This window comes from Tripterygium wilfordii, chromosome 10, assembly GCF_013401445.1.
Source record: "Tripterygium wilfordii isolate XIE 37 chromosome 10, ASM1340144v1, whole genome shotgun sequence".
Taxonomy (NCBI): domain Eukaryota; kingdom Viridiplantae; phylum Streptophyta; class Magnoliopsida; order Celastrales; family Celastraceae; genus Tripterygium; species Tripterygium wilfordii.
In genome coordinates, this window is record NC_052241.1 from 4,634,444 (window position 1) to 4,653,447 (window position 19,004).

General features: G+C 36.9%; 2 protein-coding genes across 3 annotated transcripts; one reads left to right on the forward strand and one right to left on the reverse strand.

Moving 5' to 3' along the window:
- Positions 1–5,111: 5,111 nt before the first annotated feature.
- LOC120007652 (putative metallophosphoesterase At3g03305) lies at positions 5,112–9,579 on the forward strand. Of its 2 annotated transcripts, none has more exons than XM_038858028.1 (4): positions 5,112–5,528; positions 6,071–6,312; positions 7,085–8,659; positions 8,799–9,071. In XM_038858028.1, exons 1-4 carry the CDS (start codon positions 5,201–5,203, stop codon positions 8,904–8,906), a joined length of 2,253 nt encoding a protein of 750 aa, XP_038713956.1. In that variant the 5' UTR covers positions 5,112–5,200; the 3' UTR covers positions 8,907–9,071. The 2 variants fall into 2 exon arrangements, with proteins under 2 accessions (XP_038713956.1, XP_038713955.1); XM_038858027.1 differs by lacking the exon at positions 8,799–9,071 and adding an exon at positions 9,203–9,579 and having other exon boundaries at positions 5,116–5,528.
- Positions 9,580–10,170: 591 nt separating this feature from the next.
- On the reverse strand, positions 10,171–18,492 carry LOC120007712 (probable E3 ubiquitin-protein ligase ARI8). Its single transcript, XM_038858109.1, has 15 exons — positions 18,175–18,492; positions 16,990–17,114; positions 16,580–16,685; positions 16,360–16,450; positions 15,563–15,735; positions 15,180–15,284; positions 14,904–14,992; positions 14,662–14,769; positions 14,240–14,330; positions 14,034–14,123; positions 12,835–12,882; positions 11,726–11,797; positions 11,526–11,625; positions 11,329–11,455; positions 10,171–10,903 (listed from the first exon to the last, which is right to left on the reverse strand). Exons 1-15 carry the CDS (start codon positions 18,346–18,348, stop codon positions 10,630–10,632), a joined length of 1,773 nt encoding a protein of 590 aa, XP_038714037.1. The 5' UTR covers positions 18,349–18,492; the 3' UTR covers positions 10,171–10,629.
- Between the last annotated feature and the right edge of the window lie 512 nt (positions 18,493–19,004).

The following is a 19,004-nucleotide window of genomic DNA, read 5'->3' on the forward strand; positions in this document are numbered from 1 at the left end:
TGGAGGCGTGGAACACTGGAGCTGTGACTGTGAAAGGCGCGGCGAAGGCTGGAGACTGGAGAGAAGAAAAAACAACTCAAATGAACAAACCCTAATATCCTATACAGTTTCGCCTTTTCGGCCTTCGCGTGATGATTGACGACAACTCAAATGAATAAGTAAAATTAATATTTGATAATAATATAAGTAAAGTGAAGTGTGAAGATAAGATAATATAAGTAAAGTGGAGAAGGTATGCCCCTTTTGCGCATAAACAAAAGATAAGATAATATAAAGTAAAGTCAAGATAAGTCATAACAAATAACCAATAAGTGATAACAATTAACAAATAACCAATAAAGAAAATTACAATGATGACCGATGTTGGTGTGTGTATATATATATATATATATATAATATAAAAGCCCTAGGGCTTACGGATCGAGCTTTACCATGCTCAAGCCCGGCCCTTTTATAGAAAGAGCCTTAAAATGGGGCCCTAGCCCGGCTCTTTTATTTTGCGAGCCGGGCTTGAGCGGGCTTTTATCGGGCCGCTCTCAAATAGCTCGCGGGCAGTCCTGTTCGCTTACACCCCTAAATAAGAAGATAGTAACTGAACTATGCTACTAGACATGCAACGCAATGCAATAAATGATTATTTGCTGGAAAATTCCTTAAAATTAAACCATGCAAAACTCAATTATCTTATGAATATTTGCTTCTTTATCTCCTTTTTTTATTACAAATTAGATTATCAAATAAAATCTTTTAAGCTTAAAAGTTATAACTCAAATTTATACATACTTTTATGATTGAATAATGTTATTTATTATGATAAGCTACGTACTAGAAAAAAACAAAAACAAATGCATATTTTTGATAAAAAAAAAACTTACATTAAGAAGAAACATCAGCAAGGAATACACACTGCTTAGAAATGAGAGGAGCAACAGAAGTTGAGAAATCCTTTAGCCACAACCGGTATCTCTCAACAAACTCTTGTGACCTTCTCGCAAGAGTACGGGCAACTTGGTTACAAGTCTGAGATACTTAATGACAACTTACGTTCCCTAAGAAAGGCACCAATTCATTGATGGAGTCGATAATATGCCCAAATGCCGATAGTTGGTAAAAGGTAGATGTGAAAACTGTAACCATAATAAAAGAATTTGTTTCTACCTTAATATTTTTAAAACCATGTCCCTACATATTTGCATTCCCCTAAGAATGGCCAATGCTCCAGTCGTGATAGGTTTAAAAGCAGCAAAAATAGATTCAGCAAAAGTCATCACCACATACCCCAAAAACAATTACATTAATGCTAACTAGAAATGATTCAAACGCGAATGATGCTGCTAGCTCATACTACAATGAGATAAAATGCAAGAAAAAGTGTATTTGATTATTGTTTACAGTTGACTATAAAATCCAATAATACAACATTATAAAATAGCAAAAAAAGCTTTCAAATTAAGTTTCTTTTTCCAATCAAAAAATTGAAATTATTAAAGTTAAAAATTAATAACAACAAAATAAAAGAACTTTAATTCTCAAATGAGCATATTTCAAGGATAAATTATGGCTATAATATTATCGATAAAGCAATAACTTGTAATGAAGTGTGGGTTCATTGCTAATAATTTTATAAGATGATTTATTTTTTAATAGATTTCTGGAATGATAGATCATCATTACCAGGAGGATGATGCATATATAAATACTAATCAAGATTGAACAACCAAATAAACAACTAGATGTAAGAATAATCCATCCACATATCAACTGAAAAAATTTGTAGAAAGATCCATTCAAAGTTCAAAGATAATTGTCATCGAGTAGCTCAAGAGATGCCATGTCAATGATATAAATACGTCATAAATCTACTCTCAAAACTCAATATTTCCAATGCTTTTATTTTCTTCACAGATCTTAAACACTCAAATCTACAAGCAAATCAATTGAATTAATCCTTGGTCGTAGTAATGTCACAAATATCAAGAGACAACCATGCTTAGAGTAGCTATGTGTAGTCACCATTTACTTGACTAACAGGTAATCCTCTGTCATCAAGTTGAATATGCACCAAACTAGAATCATATCATACACTATGGTAACCACATGGTGAACATTTCTTTGATTGTAGACCACATTGATTTACATGAACGCAAACCTTGAATAGATCATCCTCGAGGAGCGAATGAGTGGGTGCCCAATAGAATAGGTGGATCTCGTTCTGAGTAGAGACATTCACTGGGCAGATATTCATACACCATGAGGGAGTATGAAAGTTGTCAGGCTGCGTTTTGGGTGGGTCATAAAATAAAAAACACACATACAAAATTCGACAGACGTGGCATAACATTGTAGTACAATGAGCACCAACCTGTACAGAAATCAACAATTATCCTAAAGAGAACTCCAATTGTAATGTTGATTAAGAACTTGTTTTTTGTATATGTAAAGCAAATTGGGTTAATATAATTTGTTATTTTTTTCCTTGCATTTTATACAACTCTTCTTGAAATGTTGTAGTTTCTTTGGTTTTTATTGGGATGAATTTTGGATTTAGCCCATGCTTCGACATAATGAACTTTTCCGTAGGTAGGAATTGGTTTCAAGCAATGGCTTGTAGGTTTTTTTTTTCAATGCACGTTTGTGTAATGGAAAAAATACACATCAAATGGGCACCACGTCATGGTTAAAATTTGGATATTGAACCCACCATAACCAATTCCTCCATTTCTTTAGTACCAACCATTCCCTCTCACAACCCCTTATCACACAACGTTTCCTCTACTTCTCCAAGTTCAGGCTCCATTACCACCCACAATTTTCCGTTACGATTTCCATATCGTCAACTGTTGACATATTTGTTTGATATACTCCAAGAAAGCATGAATTGAGGCTTTAAAGTTTATTGTTGTTATGCCCATGAACTGCATAGATCAAGATGTTGAAAAAAATATATATTAATTAACAAAATATTAATTTCGTTATATGTCTCAATTTTTGGTTAGTGGAATAACAATAAATAATGCATAATTTATTTTTTTTTGGGTGTTTGCGTTAATTTAGGATTTGTTTGGTATCACTACTGTTTTTTGTTTTGATTTTCAAAAAATAGAAAACAAAAATAAAAAAATAGCGTTGTTTCTAATTTTTGTTTTCGTTTTTATGAAAACCTACAACTGGCCTGAGTAGATCTCAGAATGGTCCTGGGGCAGGCTTCAGGGTCTGGTTGATCCTGTGATGATCTTTGGAGTCGGCTGATCCCGAGGTGGGCTTTAGGATTGGGTTTGTCCCGGGCCAGACTTCGGGGTTTGGTTTGTCCCGACACGGTCTTTGAGGTATGGTCTGTCCTGGGCCAGGTAAATTCTTGGTCGGATCAGGGTCAATCCTGGGGTCGGCTTTGGGCACGAGTCGATTTGCGATCGAGCTTCGGGCCCTGCTCTATCCAGTGGCATGTTGGCTTCATATCGGGGTATAGACCCGGGTCGATCCAGGGCTGGGCTACATGCCCAGGACGATCTTCGGGCATTGAGTCTTTCTATGAATCAAGAGCAGAGCTTTACGACATCTCGCATGATGATCTCATATTGAATCAAATATATTTTTTCATTTTCTGTTTTAAATACTCATCCAAGCAAGTAGTCAAATTTATGTTTTTGGTTTTTGTTTTATATTTTATATTTTTGTTTTCATAATTTTTGAAAGTAATACAAAACGTGACCATAGTTATCGAGCATTTTTTTAACCAATTCTATGGTGTCCACATTTTTGTAATTCGAGGCCCAATCCCAATCCCAATCCCAATCGTAGGTCTGATGAGTGGCCCACACTCAATCATGTTTTTAATGGCCGTCTCCTCGCACATTTGGGTTCGTCTACTCGCTTTCGTTCCTATTCATAAGTTTCAGTGCTTGTTAATCGTTGTTAGTATTCAATGTGTTATCTTTCAACTTGTACCTAGTCTGAAGGACGAAATATTTTACTCTATTCAAGGTTGTAAAATATAACTTGAGATAAGTATCACATAGATCCCCAAAGAGAGTCACTTCAGGCCTCGTGCTTTTTCTTTTGTGCCAAAAAAGCCCTTGTACTATATGCAATAGACCACGTTAGCCGTGCTATCTATTTTTCGTCAAAAACTGTTGACGTGAACGGTAATAAGTGACATGGCTTTGTCTTTTTTCAAAAATAGAAAATATGTGTATAATATAACATGGATTTACAAAAGTAAAACACTTTAAATGGAAAACAAAAAACCATCTCTTATCACTTCTCTCTCCCTCCCTCCCTCTCTCTCTTCCTCAATCTCCACTAATAGCCACCACCAATCACCACCATCATCATCAATCCTTCTTTGCAACCTCCTCCTCCTCCACGTACCGAGCTCCTTGCAAGATCCAAAGGGCTACCCAATCGGTCTTCTACCACTTCCATTCAAAACTACACCCTTAATCGACAAGATTATCCATTCCCATATAGCTGATCTGGACGAGATCAAAGGGCTTTGACTTTTATTTTTGAGATTGTTGAAGGGCTTTGATTTTCTAGGGTTAAAGGGTCGTGATTTTCTAGGATCAAAGGGATGTGATTTTTTTTTTCTCAAGTTCGTCAAAGTAATCGTTGGAGTTGTCGCCAAGCAACCATTAGATTTCGAAGTTGTTGTCTCAATGAAGCTGTTGTATGTAAGGTTAGGTTTAGAAGTTGTTATGTGGATTGCATCAATAAGGTTAGGTTTAGAAGTTGTAGGGGCTTAATTGACCCATCACGAATACTTTAATGGTTTCACAGAACCTTATATAATAAGCCAACAACTAATGAAAATGATTAAATGAACTAAATATATATAAATTTATTTTTGACACGTGACATTTTCTTATTGGACATTTTTACACGTGGAATTTGATTTAAAAATAAAAAATTACATGTCAATAATTAACTGACACGTTTTGACGGAATAGTGCTCCAAGGGCTTGTTTGAACAGTCTATTGAAATTGAGAGGCTTATTTGGCAAAAAAAAAAAAAAAAAAGACTTGAGAGTTGAATTGATCATTTTTCATAAGTTTAAGAACTAATGTGATATTTATCCCATATAATTTTAGCACTCGGCTTTACAACCGTGGGTTGGAATTGCTCTTATACCATCCGACTATTACACTATTCAACTCAAAGAACTAAAATGGAATTTTAGCACCCCTAATAGGTGTGAGGGAAATGAGAGAGATAAAAGACCTGGTCTCCTTCCAAAGTGCCAATCGCACAAAGAATCCACAACGCGTTTTGCAGGAATTCCCAATGCGCATCCTTAGTCTTGTCTTGCTATTGTGCTTCACTTCCCATGTTACAGGAGCTCAACAATTGAGCCGAGGAAGACTGATAGATGTCAAAGGCGGACCTGAATCGGTCGTTTGGGCGGTTCAGCTCTCCGATCTCCATTTCAGTGTCCACCACCCCGACAGAGCCCTTGATTTCAAGATCCTCGTGGGCCCTGCCCTCTCCATGATCAATCCTTCCCTTGTCCTCATCACTGGTGATCTCACTGGTATCAACAGAATCCATCTCCTGCCCACAATTATACTTACTTATACCTGTACATATCTTCATGGGTATCATATTTTGAGTTAGTTGTTGTAATTTTAGGATGAATCATGGATTTCTCTGAGCTTCCTTAGTTTGTTCCCAAAGTTTTGATGTTTTTGTGATTGATATAAGACCGGGTGAGTTACATCGTTGAGGAGATCTTGATGACAATTCTGGGTTGCATGTGATGCAAATTATCATACTTCCTTTGTTTGCAATGAATTTTACTTTGCTGATCGTTCTCTGCAACCATTTTTTTTACGTATCCTAAAAGAATCACATTATTTTGGCTCAAATTGCTCTCCGAATTATGAGCTTGGTACAAACTCTCGAATGCTTATATCCTGGGCTTCTCCTCTTTCTTTTCAAAATAAACGTGTTTATCTTATCCTTTCCTTTCCCCCTATTTTGAATAATTGTTGTTCATGAGTACATGTTAAAGCATATTTGTGGTGCGAACCACCTTTGGCCTCAGTGGTGAATGGATGGTTCTCTTTTCTCCAGATGGGAAGAGCAAGGACTTACTGACAATGAAGCAAAATGAGGACGAGTGGGTTGAATACCAGACTGTAATGGAGAATGTTGCGAGAAGTAGTGGACTTGACAAGAGCATCTTCTATGATCTTAGAGGAAATCATGATAATTTTGGTGTACCGGCCGTTGGGGACTCATTTGATTTCTTTTTAAATTATAGCATCAACGGACAGTTGGGTAGGAGGGGAAAGGTCAATAGTGTCACTTTACAGGTCAGCCTTTCTGAGAAAATATGGATTTAACTGATGTGCAAGTTGCAGCAAAAAAATTTCACCTTTATTCTAAAATTTTCCATTAAATTCTTAATATTAGAACCATCCACTCATTCATGTTACTTGATGCCTCTTCGCTGCTTCCAGTATGCTTAAATTCTTATTACCTAGAACAATGATTAAAATCCTCCGGAGAAAATGTGCTGGTGAAGGTTTTTTTTTTTCCGGTGTATGTCAATGTGTGATGCAGTGTTAAGAGTTACAGGGGTGCAACTTGGTTCAACAGCCCCTCCTTTTTTCCCCGCTTTATGTCAATGTGCGAACGTAGTGTTAGAGTTGCATGGGTGCAACCTAGAGGTTACAGGTTCAACTATTGTAAACAACCCCTCCACATATTTTCTGGGGGTAAGATCTGCGTACATATTGCATGTCCCCAACTCCGCCCACTATGGGAGTCTTATTCACGAGAGTTGTTTATCTTTTTAAGTCAATATCATGCATTGTCTTTACCTTTCATACTTTTCTCAAGCTACTCAAATATACCTGGAAATCTTGAATCTCAAACCAGTTGAGGCTAATTTATATTGGTGTGCTTCTATATTCAATTTTACATTGGAAAGGTTTTTTATGCAGAATCCCTTGACAAAAAGAACACTTCCCTTCAAGAAATGTGCTTCTTAAGCCTTAGCAATGAGTGCTGTTTTGTGATAGCTAATAATTGCAAAGCATCTTGTTACCTCTATTTTTTATTTATCTTTTTGATGTCATCCAGACTGGTGAACGGAAGCATCTATTTGTTGGATTGGACAGCACAATGTCTGTTGGTCTACGAGGGCCAACTAATTTATTCGGTCATCCAACTGACCAGTTGCTTCAGGAATTAGACTTGGAACTATCACAGTGGAATTCTGAATCAAGCAAACAAGTAACCAAGATTTCTTTTGGGCACTTTCCTCTTTCATTCTCTGCATATTCATATTCTGGGAGGAGCCTGAAAGATATATTTCTTCAGCATTCCATATCAGCTTATCTATGTGGGCATCTCCATACAAGGTTTGGCAAGAATTTGAAGCGGCATCACCAACCAGGTCATCATTCTGTATCGTCACGAGAGTTTTTCCAGCTAAATATGCATCAGAAACCTCTCGAAAATACTAGAGATTGTTCATTTAAGGCCTCACCAGTCCAAGAATTTTGGGAATGGGAGATGGGTGACTGGAGGAAGAGTAGAGCTATGAGAATTTTGGCCATTGATAGAGGTCATGTTTCATATGTTGATATCGACTACAAGGCAGGAGCAAAAAAAACTATTATACTGCCCACTTTCCCACTGGACTCGCGCTTCATGTCAACATCTTCATCAAGGCACATGTATGATTGTCAACATATGATTCCATCATCCTATGAGACAGTTAGAGCCCTTGTGTTCTCTTCTTCTCCAATTGTATCAGTTGTTGCTAGGGTGTATGACTCAAGATCTGGGAATCTCGATGGGGTATTGGAGGCATCAATGAGAAAGCATGCGGATAACAACTCCAGAGGGGACCTTTATACTGCTCCGTGGAACTATAGAGCTTTCGAGGACCCATCTCCTGATCGATATTGGCTTCAAATAGAATCTACGGACATAATGGGTAGATTAACTTTGAGTGAGATAAGACCATTTTCTCTGAATGGCCTTAGTGCTAAGATTTCTTGGACTTGGAAGGAGTTCTTTGTCATGGGCTGTCAGTGGGCTACCTTGTACTACCCTATACTGTGGTCTGCTCTATCTTTCATTCTCTCCATTCTTCTTGTTCCAAAGTTTTTCCTTGTTATCTCGAGGAAGCAGTACACTTACAAGGATTTTGTTGCAGAGAAAGGTGTCATAAAGGGTATAGCATGTGTTTTGCAAGACCTCTGTAGGATTCCTGTTTTCTGGTTTGGTATTTTGGCATACGTGTTCTATCTTGTATTATGTCCCTGGTTTATTGGGCGAGTTTTCACCGATGGAGGGAACAGGGGATACATGACCTATATGGGTTGGGTAGTGAAGAATTTTGACTATAATGAAAACCTTGATTATATTGGATCTCCTGATATAATGGTAGTGGTTCTTCCTCATCTCTTCTTTGTGGTTTTGCCAACTATCTTTGTCACTGGGGCTTTAGCTGCAGAGAGAGGACTCTATAGAGAACATTTTCTATCACTTTCTGGGAAGAAAGAAGATGATTATGGTTCACAGAGTGAAAGATCTCTATTTTATGATCACCGACCTGGAAGAAGATCAAAGTTCCATTTTGTTGATCGCTGGATCAGAAAAGTACTGCTGTTGCTTTGCTTTGCTATCTGTTGGAAGCATTTTCAGGTAAGCCTAAAACCTTCCACTAATGTTGTTTAGCTCAAAGAAACATACTGGTTTTTGGGTGTCGCATGCACCATCATGAACCTCTCAGTCATCATGTCAATGCCAAAAGTGTCTTATGGGTTCTTTTAATTTGTCGCAGAAACCTTTCATCATTATCATCAACAAGAACTACTGTCAAACCAAATTTAGTAGGCAACACGAGTTTTTGTCAAACTTTGTGCAGTCTGCCATACAGATTCTCTTCTAGCCCTCAATCTGGCTAAAGCTTTGCTCTCTTATCATATGCACGCCTTTTTTGGTCTTTTTATTTTATCAGAAGCAGAAGCCTTCTACAAAACAATTTGAGCAAACACATTTTTGTAAACCAATGATTGTTTTGACTAATCGGTTTGTATATAGACTTACCCGATTGCTAGCTAGATATCGAGAACTCATAGAAATATAGAATTGATGCTTTTGTCAAAACCATTACATTAGTTTACACGGTTATATATATATTTTTTATGTATCTGAACTATGTTTCGATGGTGAACTTTATCACAGAGTTGTAGAGCACTCATGAAAGCTTACGAGATGAACCCATTACTCGATTTTCCAGTATATAGCCTGTCAAACCCTCTACTGTTGGGTTATGCAGTCTGCAAAACCAGAAGATTTTGATTTAGCATAGCCAGAGCGAGATTTAGGTTAGGTGCATGGGCTCTGAAGTAGTTTCTGGTGCTATGTGAACTTCACAGAGATGCTCGATTACGGACTTCTTCTCGCTGCAGTTGCTTGAAGATGAGCCTGAAAATTGATAAAAGCGCTCCATTTTTCCCTCGTCAGGATATGACTGTATACGTGTAATGGTAGATGCATTGAAATCCAGCAACTCCTCTTTTATTTTCTGTTAAAAGGACTTCCTGATTGAGATTAAATGACGATGCGCGACTTGATTGTTAGGGAGAGTTTTTCCAGCTACATGCGGTTAGCGCGGAAGAACACTCCTTCCTTGAGTAGATCAAAATAAATCAACAACACCATCACCTGATTTTTGTAACAAAAAAAAAAGAAAAAAAAAAGGATTGTACTCTTTTTTAAAACAAAAAGGACGTGCTTTGCTAATTAACATTAATTACCCAATTTAACAAAAAAAATACAAATCAAACTCAACAAAATCAAGAGCAGGTGATAAGATTTAATAAAGTCAATTCATTCATGCGAGGCTTGAATTTGTCTCATCAATCCTGTTTCTTGGGAAAGAACACTCCATCCTTGAGTAGATCAAAATCTTGTTTGTCGAACATGGATTGAATTTGAATGTAAAGAAGGAATGAATCCCTTGCAAAATTGAAAGACATCAACTTATAAAAAAAGAATTCCAATTTCATATTTTCTAAGGAAGGATTATTTTGGACTACTTATTAAATTTTGAATGTAAACTTCAAAAATTTTAGTGCATTCAAACTTAAAAAAATTTAGTGTAAACTTAAAAAATTGGTGTAGGTGATATAAACCTAATAGGTCAGGCATTTATCTGGTCAATACAACAGACATTTATTACATTCTCGCTAGGACGAATGACGCCCATCGTCCCCAAATGGTTTCACTTTTACAATCCCACTCGAAAGATTCAAGCATGCTACAAATCGTTTAGTATCTTGAATGAATATATCTTTAATGATACAGGATAATACAATTGCAATTGAACCTGATACATGATATTGATATAAAGTTGAGATGGCTGCAGACAGCAGGAAACTATGTACAGCTGATTCCACCATGTCATGAAAATGATTCTCTACCTTCCCTCTCTACCCTTTTCTGATTTATTACTCTTTTGTATTGTCATCGAAGTTCTTGTTTCAGATAAAGACTGCTGGAACCCTTTCCTCCCAGGTAATGTTACAGAACTCTTCCCCAAGGCAGCTAAGGAGGCAAAATTAACATGTTCACATCAAATGTGGGTCGTTCAGCGTGGAAAATGGGGTCTACCGACGTTGCTGGCACATTTGACAAATAGTGGCCGACTTGACATTTGCAAAGGTGCAGTGCCCGCAAGACCAGTAGCTTGAATCGTCTGTATTTCTACTGGGACCACTCGATCTGGATGTTGAACCCTTGCTCTTCCCACCTCTCCCCCGAATGCTCACACCTCCCAAGCTCTTTGAGCTTACTGTTCGGCTAGAGGCACCATGGGCATCTACATCTGATAAACCATTCTCTAAGGCTCGGACCAGATTCTCAAAGTAGTTGCGAGTAACACTGTATGAACACACTAACATATCAATAATAGCTTAGAAATTCCAAAATACGATCCAAGGATCCAGATAGAGGCAAGCAACAGGAGAAAATTAGGTAAAATATATTTCTTTTCCAAGGCTGTGAGAAAAATCTGATTTAAGGGCCATGTGATTCTGCAGGACAGAAACTTAGTAGCTGTAGTAGAACTTCACTTTCACAAAATGCATAGGAACCAAATAAAATGCGCTTTCCACAACTAGACAGGATAACAAATAGAAAATTAGACAGCCTAGATCTATTTTAAGGAAGGTAACTAGGAAAAACTAGAGCCTACAGACGAAGTGAATCTTAGTCAAAACCGATGTGTTGAAGGAGGACACACAGATGGGAAGTCACTGAACATGGGAAAGAGTTATAACTCTTAAAAGTTCAGAGTTGAAAATCACCTAGTTAGTCCAGCAAGCTTTGTGCGAAATTCATTGAAATCTTTAGAAGGCCCCTCGCCATTTAGGTAAACTTGCAGCTCCTTTTCTGCACATTGATGAAGTCGTTCTAATCCGGACTCAGCCTCACCTGCATGACAGTTTATTAGATTATATAATATGAAAACTAGATTTCAGGTTTTAGATTTTCAATATAATACCTTGCAAGTACTCAAAGAACTGCCTCTTGCCATTTTCGTAATCTGGTAAGTAATATCCATATGCGTATGTCCACTTGAGAACTCGCCTGCATTCAACTATCTGCAGATAAATGCAAATTTATGTAATCAAAAACAAATGAAAATTTGCTAAACACAACCATTAGGCCGGCTAGTCATCCAACACACAACTCATAAATTACCTGAAGCCAGGCCTCTGTTATGAACTTTAGCTGTGACTCAGGTTGGCACTGCATGTCGCTCAGCGTCTCAAGCTACAAATCAGTACTACAAGTCAAGCATTCCATCAATAACAAAATGCAAAACCAGACTTTGGCAAAGATGAACACAGCATAGAATAAGCTAAAAGTGACCGCTGCCAAAGCACACTTCACAGCCATCAAGAACATTCAGGTCTAGAACTACTTTTTTCGTTGTTACCGACACGATCGTCATAATTACTGACACTTGAAAGTATAGGAAAAAAAGTGGAGCCACAGCCTCCACCACAACCCATTTTACTTGGTAGAGGTACGCCATTAGACTACAAGTTAATGCCAACAACCTTCTTAAGCCCCAACTTGCTCCAACTAAAAGTAATTCATAAACTAAAAATTAATAGATCATGTGGATCAGAGGGGAACATGTAGCCCAGTGGTAGAGTTGCAAGGGGGCAATAGTCTCTCCATATATTATGGGGGCAAGGTCTACATATATCTTGTCTGTCCCCCAGCCCATCCACTGTGGAAGAACCTAGTTGTTTACCCATGTGGGTCAAAGGCAATTCGAGGTCCAGGAACAGATTTCACTTAGGTGAAGGAAAAATGTGTCAAAAGGGCATTGTGTACTTACAGAGCCAGGTTTAGGCACTCGCCTGAGTGGAGACAGGAGGCGGAGCTAAATTAAAGAGAAAAATACAGAGTATATACTAATAAAACTATGAATTATCCAACAAACGGAAATCAAGGCAATCACTAAAAAAAATCTTTGTCAAACATCCAGAAAGTACCAGAAAAGATCCATGATATATTTTTTGTAATTTGATATTTCTGATCTCCATTTCAGAAGACAAAAAACAAAAGCAACATGCAGCTTAAAGAAACAAAAAAAGGACTGACAAATTTGGATCTTAATTAAATATAACAGCAGATGAAAACTGAACAAAAAATAAAAAAATTGAAATACATAGACCCGTATTTCCAGTGGCAAAGCATAAACTGGAGATCCAACAATCGCTTTTCCGAACTGGCACACGAAATCAGCTATACTAGCATGACCACAGAGAAACCACTGATGAAAAAGAACTACTTACATGCACAGTTTGCATTTGCTGTAGATCTGCCAACGCTTTTTGCCGAGACTGCAACGAGAAAATAACTTAAGTATCTAATATGATATTAACATGGCTCAGAACAATTGAAATGGCAAAAAAAAAAGCAGGACTATAATATTCCAAAATTAAGTGAACAGAGAAAAGACTCACATAAGAAATAAAATACATGCAAGTCGAGATTTCTGTGGGATCAGAACAAAGTTGGAACTTTGCTACATCAGTGACATGGCTTATTTAGAAGACAATAGCCACTACCATTGTCTAATACAAGAGGCATGCATCAAAAGATTCAACCATGCTATGGTTTAGTGGGCATTTTTCTTCTGTATACTTTCAACTAGCCAAAGTTCCTCCAAACACGACGGCAAGGGGTTATATTGAATGGAATGATAATTACTGAAACAACAGTGACTTTTACCAGGGATGGTTACCCTTCTTCTTTTTTTATTTGACTGCAAAAGAGAAATTTTATTAAGGGTCACTAAGAAAGTTAAACCCAAAGAGAAAGCACATGGCTGCAAGCGAACCAAAAAACACTCAAGAAGACATTTAGACGATCAAAGAGCAAGAAATGTCAGATAGAGAAATACAAAATTAGCTCTCGTCTAGATGGAAGACATCTATGAGGTCGTTGCAAAGTCTTGAAGGGGTCTATGCCCATTTATTTCTCAGAGAATATTATGCTATTTCTTTCCAGGGATGGTAACACAAAGCCCTCATTTCTGCTAATCTGCCCATTCAAGTTTACAAGCTACATGGTATCTTAAATTCAAGGACTAAAAAACAAATGCCTAACTTACCAAAAGAAACCGTCTCATTAGTTCCATTAGGCTTTAAAAACCAAAAGATTCTCCAACTACATAGCGAGTCTTTAAAGCAAACAACAATAAGTCCCCGCCAAATATATTCAATTGCTTGAAAGCTACAAGGACATAAACCAGGACAGCTGACAACCATAGACGATGATTTTCTTCTAATTTGAGGAAAACTGTAAAACACAATAACGCCAAAATATGTTCTCATTTGTCAAACAACTAAAAGATGAAGACTGTTCCCAGGCAGATTCACAAAACACTTAATAATTGCAAACAAAGAAACAAGCTTGCACATTATGTCCAATGTAATTTAATTCCAATGTCTTTACTAGGACACCACAATCCCAAAAGAACTGGACATACCGATTGGTTGGTCGCCCATCGTTCGTAGTAATGAGTATATCTCTCTAGGGAATTTTTTGCCATCTCTCTTCGCTTCTCCGCCTCATCATACTGTACGCAAAAGAAGAGTCTTAGCCTGTATGGCTACTATTCTCAATGACGAAGCCACGAGAATACAATATTGTATATCCTTCAGATGTTATAAAGAACTGAATTATATAACTCACCACTCCCTCTTGCTTTGCTGTCTCATAACGATTACATGCATAAAACCCGCCAGTCCTCTCACCATGATCCGACCATGCACCAAGGCAAAGCCTTCATGTTTGCGTAAGTGAAATCAATATTAAATATCACGTTAACTTAATCATGACAGCACTTAATGATCGCAATAATTTTTCATTAAAATAAAATGAAATCAAATAGAAGACAGCTATAAAAAATAGAAAATGTTTTGGGAAAGAGAGAATGGAACAAAATCAGTAAATCCTAGAGAAAATGTGTTAAGATAACCAAGGGAACAAGGCCAGCAAAACTTTTCAAGTGCTCAAAAATACAAGACTGCATCAATTCGTGAACTCAAGGAAAAAAAAAAAAAGATTCCAGGTAAAACTAAAAATGAAGTCCCTAGCAAAGTATACAAGCTTACCAGCAAAATTCAAATTTACAGGGTGGTGTGCATGTAATATGCATACAGCCTTGGTTTTTCTCGATTGGCCGCTTGCACTTGGGACAAGGCTTGGAATTAGCCAATATCCTGAAATGAAACAAACATGATCCAACGTGTCCCGAGAAATAAACAGAATAGAGAACATAGTTGAGAACCGGCTCACTTCAGCAGTTCCATAGAATAAGAGAGGTGGCTTTACATTTGATAGTATTGTGTCATACCAGTTCATATTCTCGGACTCAGCACTATTCTTCAGTATCCACTTGGAGACAGTGCTGCAATCCACAGGACGATGGGCTTCCTCAGTACACTGCAAGATCGAATTCATATGAGTATCATAAATTTAAGAGATGTGGAAGCTAGAGAGACATGTTTCTGGATGTACGAAACATAATAGGAAGCGCTTTTGACAAACAACAATTAGCACGTTATTCTAATTTTGTTGGCAAAGAGAAAAAAAAGGAGAAAATAATAAAGATCCATATACAATCACTCACATTCCAGCAAAAGCTATATGAGCAGCCGCAAGTAACATCATAGGTTCCACTGCCAAGAACAAAATCCACTGCATAATCACAGCCTGGGGCAGGACACCACTTGGTCTACAAAATAACCATTAAAGATTCTTTAGTTGTAGGTGAACAATAGAACTTTCTGAAAATATTTGTCGCATCACACATGCTACGGTAAGTGGTTGCAAAAGAAAGAACAAAGTATCCAGTGGTTGGGTGGGGGATGAATCGGAAAGTAAAATAACTACAGCAATACACAATCATATTACACATAATCATGATCCCTAGATCACCAAGATACAGGTAAGGATAATATGTTTCACTCCTTTTGAGTGAGTATGATAAACATTTACCTAAATCAAAATTACCTTTCTATTGTCCTCAATGTAAGATCTAATGAAGTAGCGAGAATACTTCTCCTTGTCTTCACCAGAAACTAAGAAATTTATCATATCTTGACCAATAGCAGCACTACAGCATGGATCAGGACATCGCAACATCAAACATCCTGGACCATCATTAATGGCAGTGCTAATATAACCTGGAGAGAGGACAGATAAAAACTCACATACATAAGAAGAGCTCAAGGACGATGTAAATATCTGTTGCAAACAAGACAATAACCATATTAAGGAGAAAAGAGAACAAAATTTTTCCAAGAAAAATTCCAGGTCAGTGGCATCAAGCTATAAAGTGCAAGATATTACAAGGTATTGACAATTAGTTGCACCTAAAGAATATGATGCAATGATGATGATGATGATGATGATAATAATAATAATAATAGTAATAATGTCTCTTTTCAAACAAAATTTGAAGACAAATCAAAGAATATTAATATTATTACCCACAGTCAAATGGTATAGAAGCAAACATTAATAAAATAGTGTGGGTAATAACATTATCATCAAACATCCCTTGATAGCTAGTTTAAGTATCAAGATTAAAGACAATCCAACTATCTAACAAAATGCATTGTCCATAGCAATCTGGTCATATATATGATTTGAAGAAGTAAGAACCATGCAATTAATTTTCAGAATTGTCTGAATGAAGTTCACATGTACAAAGTAGAAGCCAAAATATATACACTAATTATTTGAGTCTTAAACGAACAAGCAATCAAGTCATTTTAAAGGGAAAATGTATAGTGATCAAGACAAACCTGTCCAACATGAATGACAGAAAGGATGACCGCATGCAGCTGCATGCAGCCGCTCACAAGGATAAGTCTCAAAACAAATTCCACAAGTCAGCTGTCAAACCAGAAACAATGTTAACCGGGAAAAAAAAAACACATGAATAAAGATAAGCTGCTAAAACTTGTATAGAACCAAATTAGGTTTCTAATATCCCAGCATACAGAAAGCATAACAATTGCTTACTTCTCTGCCATCTGGAAACCGAACAACAGGCTTTTCCAATAAGCCAACAGCCTTGCGTACTTTTTCTTCATCTGCAAACCATTCATCATGCACTTTACTAACACTCCTGTTAGAACAAATAACATATGCAGCCATTAGAACATTCATCATCATTAGCATCATCCGAGCCTTTATCCCAGAAGTTTAGGGTCGGATAATGAGAACATTAAACTCCAAAAAATCACCGAATCCCAAGGCTTACGGATATCTAAATCATGCAAAGAATGTCATTGATATCCTAATTTCTACTAGCTTAAAGTGCAAAACCCGCAAAAACATCCAATCTGTTTATAACGCTTATCAGAACAAAAAAAGAAAAGAAAAGATCTAATTACAAAACAAAAGATACCCTGAGAGTCACAATGCCTTACCAATTGTAGTAGCGAAGCAGGATGCTCGCCGAAACCTTGGGAATGGAAAGCACAGTAGATATCCTCCGAATATTTTCTTCTTGAACTTGACAGATATCCCTTTCACTCAAAATGGTGTAGTTTTGCTAAAAAATATAGAAGACACAGTGAGGGTGAAGAATCATGCAAGGGTAATATGCAACAGAATTTTTAGTCTGTGTCTCATAAGGTATGGTCTCAGTTGAGTAAACTGCTACAACTTGACAAGGAAAACAGTGAAAAAAAATCCACCACAACTAGAAACGTATCAAAAATTAAAAGCAATCAGCCCTTCCCAATCTTATAACCCTGATTGAAGCCAATATCCCTATTTTGTTACAACTCTGAAGGTGCATCATTTGTGTAACACCCAAGGATCATCCTCTTTCTATCCAAACCAACAGAACAATTTGAACATATGGATAATCCTGATCTAAAAACCCAACTGAACTCACATCAACACAACCAAAGGCACTTAGATTTCTGAGCATGAAAAGGATCAGATCAAAAAGACAAAAATCAAAAGAAGCCATAAAATAACAGTCATTAAACTAAAACAATTACATCAAAACAACATCTGCCAAAAGAAACCAGCATCAAAACCAAGCATTGCTACCTCAGATTCCAGAAGGGCTTAAGACCCACCTGGTTCCACGTTAAAAAATGTTGGTGTCAAACGTTGGTGTCTCATGAAAAACAACCCAGTAGATGGGAGAGAATTATTTTCAAAGACGCAAATATGAAAGAAATAAACATAAATATAATAAGAGATTCTTGGTTCCACACGATATTACATCGTACTTCACAGCAAAGACTCCCTAAAACCAATAAAAGAAGAAGGAATTGCGCCAAACCAAAAAGAGGAGACTTGTAATAGATTTCCTCTCCAATCCAGAACTAACACACTGACCGTGATCCCACGATAACAAAAAACAAATGAACTCACCACCGTGCAAGGAACCACAACAAGCGAAATTAGCTAACACTTGTCAAAATCGAAATCAAACATAAATGAAAATTTCCAGCTAAAATGGAGTTGATATTGGGATAAATCACCAAATGAAAGATAGAAAAAAGACCCAACCTCAGAAAATCAAGCAAGGGCTTACTGAAAAAGCTCAAAATTTCAATAAATTTGGAAACGATGAATGAAACTGAAAGCCCCACCTGGTTGCGATGGGAAAGGATATCATCGGAGTCATCAGAATCGTTGTCAAAGTCGTAGTCGGGAACATCAGCTTCATCACTGTCAAGGGCGTCTTCGCCGCCACTATAGAAATCGTCTTCAGCTGAATCAGCCGCCGCGTCCTGCATCCTGTCAAATTCATCGTCCGATTCCATATCCACAGCTACCGAAAACCCTAAATTGATGAATGATTTCGAAATAGACTAATAGAGAGACAGAGAGGGCGGAGATGAGAACAGAGGAGCGGTGGAATCGGGGATGGAGACCAAGGAGATTTTCGGGGAGAAGAAATGTTTTTTTTTTCTTTTGAATAATACTTCATACCCCAAAATGTCACCCCATAACACCCCCACTTAATATTAGATGTAAAATGGGTATAATATGTATGTTTTTAATCAATAATTATTTTAATATTACATAAATTTAAAAAATTTTTAGGGATTAAATTTTGACATCTCTAATATTACCCTTTTCGTTTTTTCTTGTTTTTTAGGGAGTAGAATAGTCGAAGAGAGAATAACTTGATTATTGTTTCATTAATAATATAAAGATGAGACTTTGTTTTTTTTTTTTTTTTTGCTTTTTTTCGCTTTGTTTTACTTTTTGTTGTTTTGTGATGAGCATTACTGCAAAATAATAAAACTATGCAAAATAATAAAACTATGTAAAAAAATAATTATTTACTAATTAATTTATATGTTCTCTCAAAAAAAAGTAATTAATTTATATGAGATGACATTTTTTTATTACATGGGAAAGGATGTGGAGGTTTGAAGTTGAGATCTAGATACTACACGCATGAGTGTCATCT

Coding starts and splice junctions, on each gene's coding strand:
- LOC120007652 (XM_038858027.1), top strand. CDS start 5,201: ATGAGAGAGATAAAAGACCTGGTCTCCTTCCAAAGTGCCAATCGCACA. Junction 6,313..7,084: donor TCAATAGTGTCACTTTACAG/GTCAGCCTTTCT, acceptor GATGTCATCCAG/ACTGGTGAACGGAAGCATCT. Junction 8,660..9,202: donor TCTGTTGGAAGCATTTTCAG/GTAAGCCTAAAA, acceptor ACTTTATCACAG/AGTTGTAGAGCACTCATGAA.
- LOC120007712 (XM_038858109.1), bottom strand. CDS start 18,348: ATGGAATCGGACGATGAATTTGACAGGATGCAGGACGCGGCGGCTGAT. Junction 16,451..16,579: donor GGTTTCCAGATGGCAGAGAA/GTAAGCAATTGT, acceptor CTGGTTTGACAG/CTGACTTGTGGAATTTGTTT. Junction 12,883..14,033: donor GATGGGCGACCAACCAATCG/GTATGTCCAGTT, acceptor TTCTCGTTGCAG/TCTCGGCAAAAAGCGTTGGC.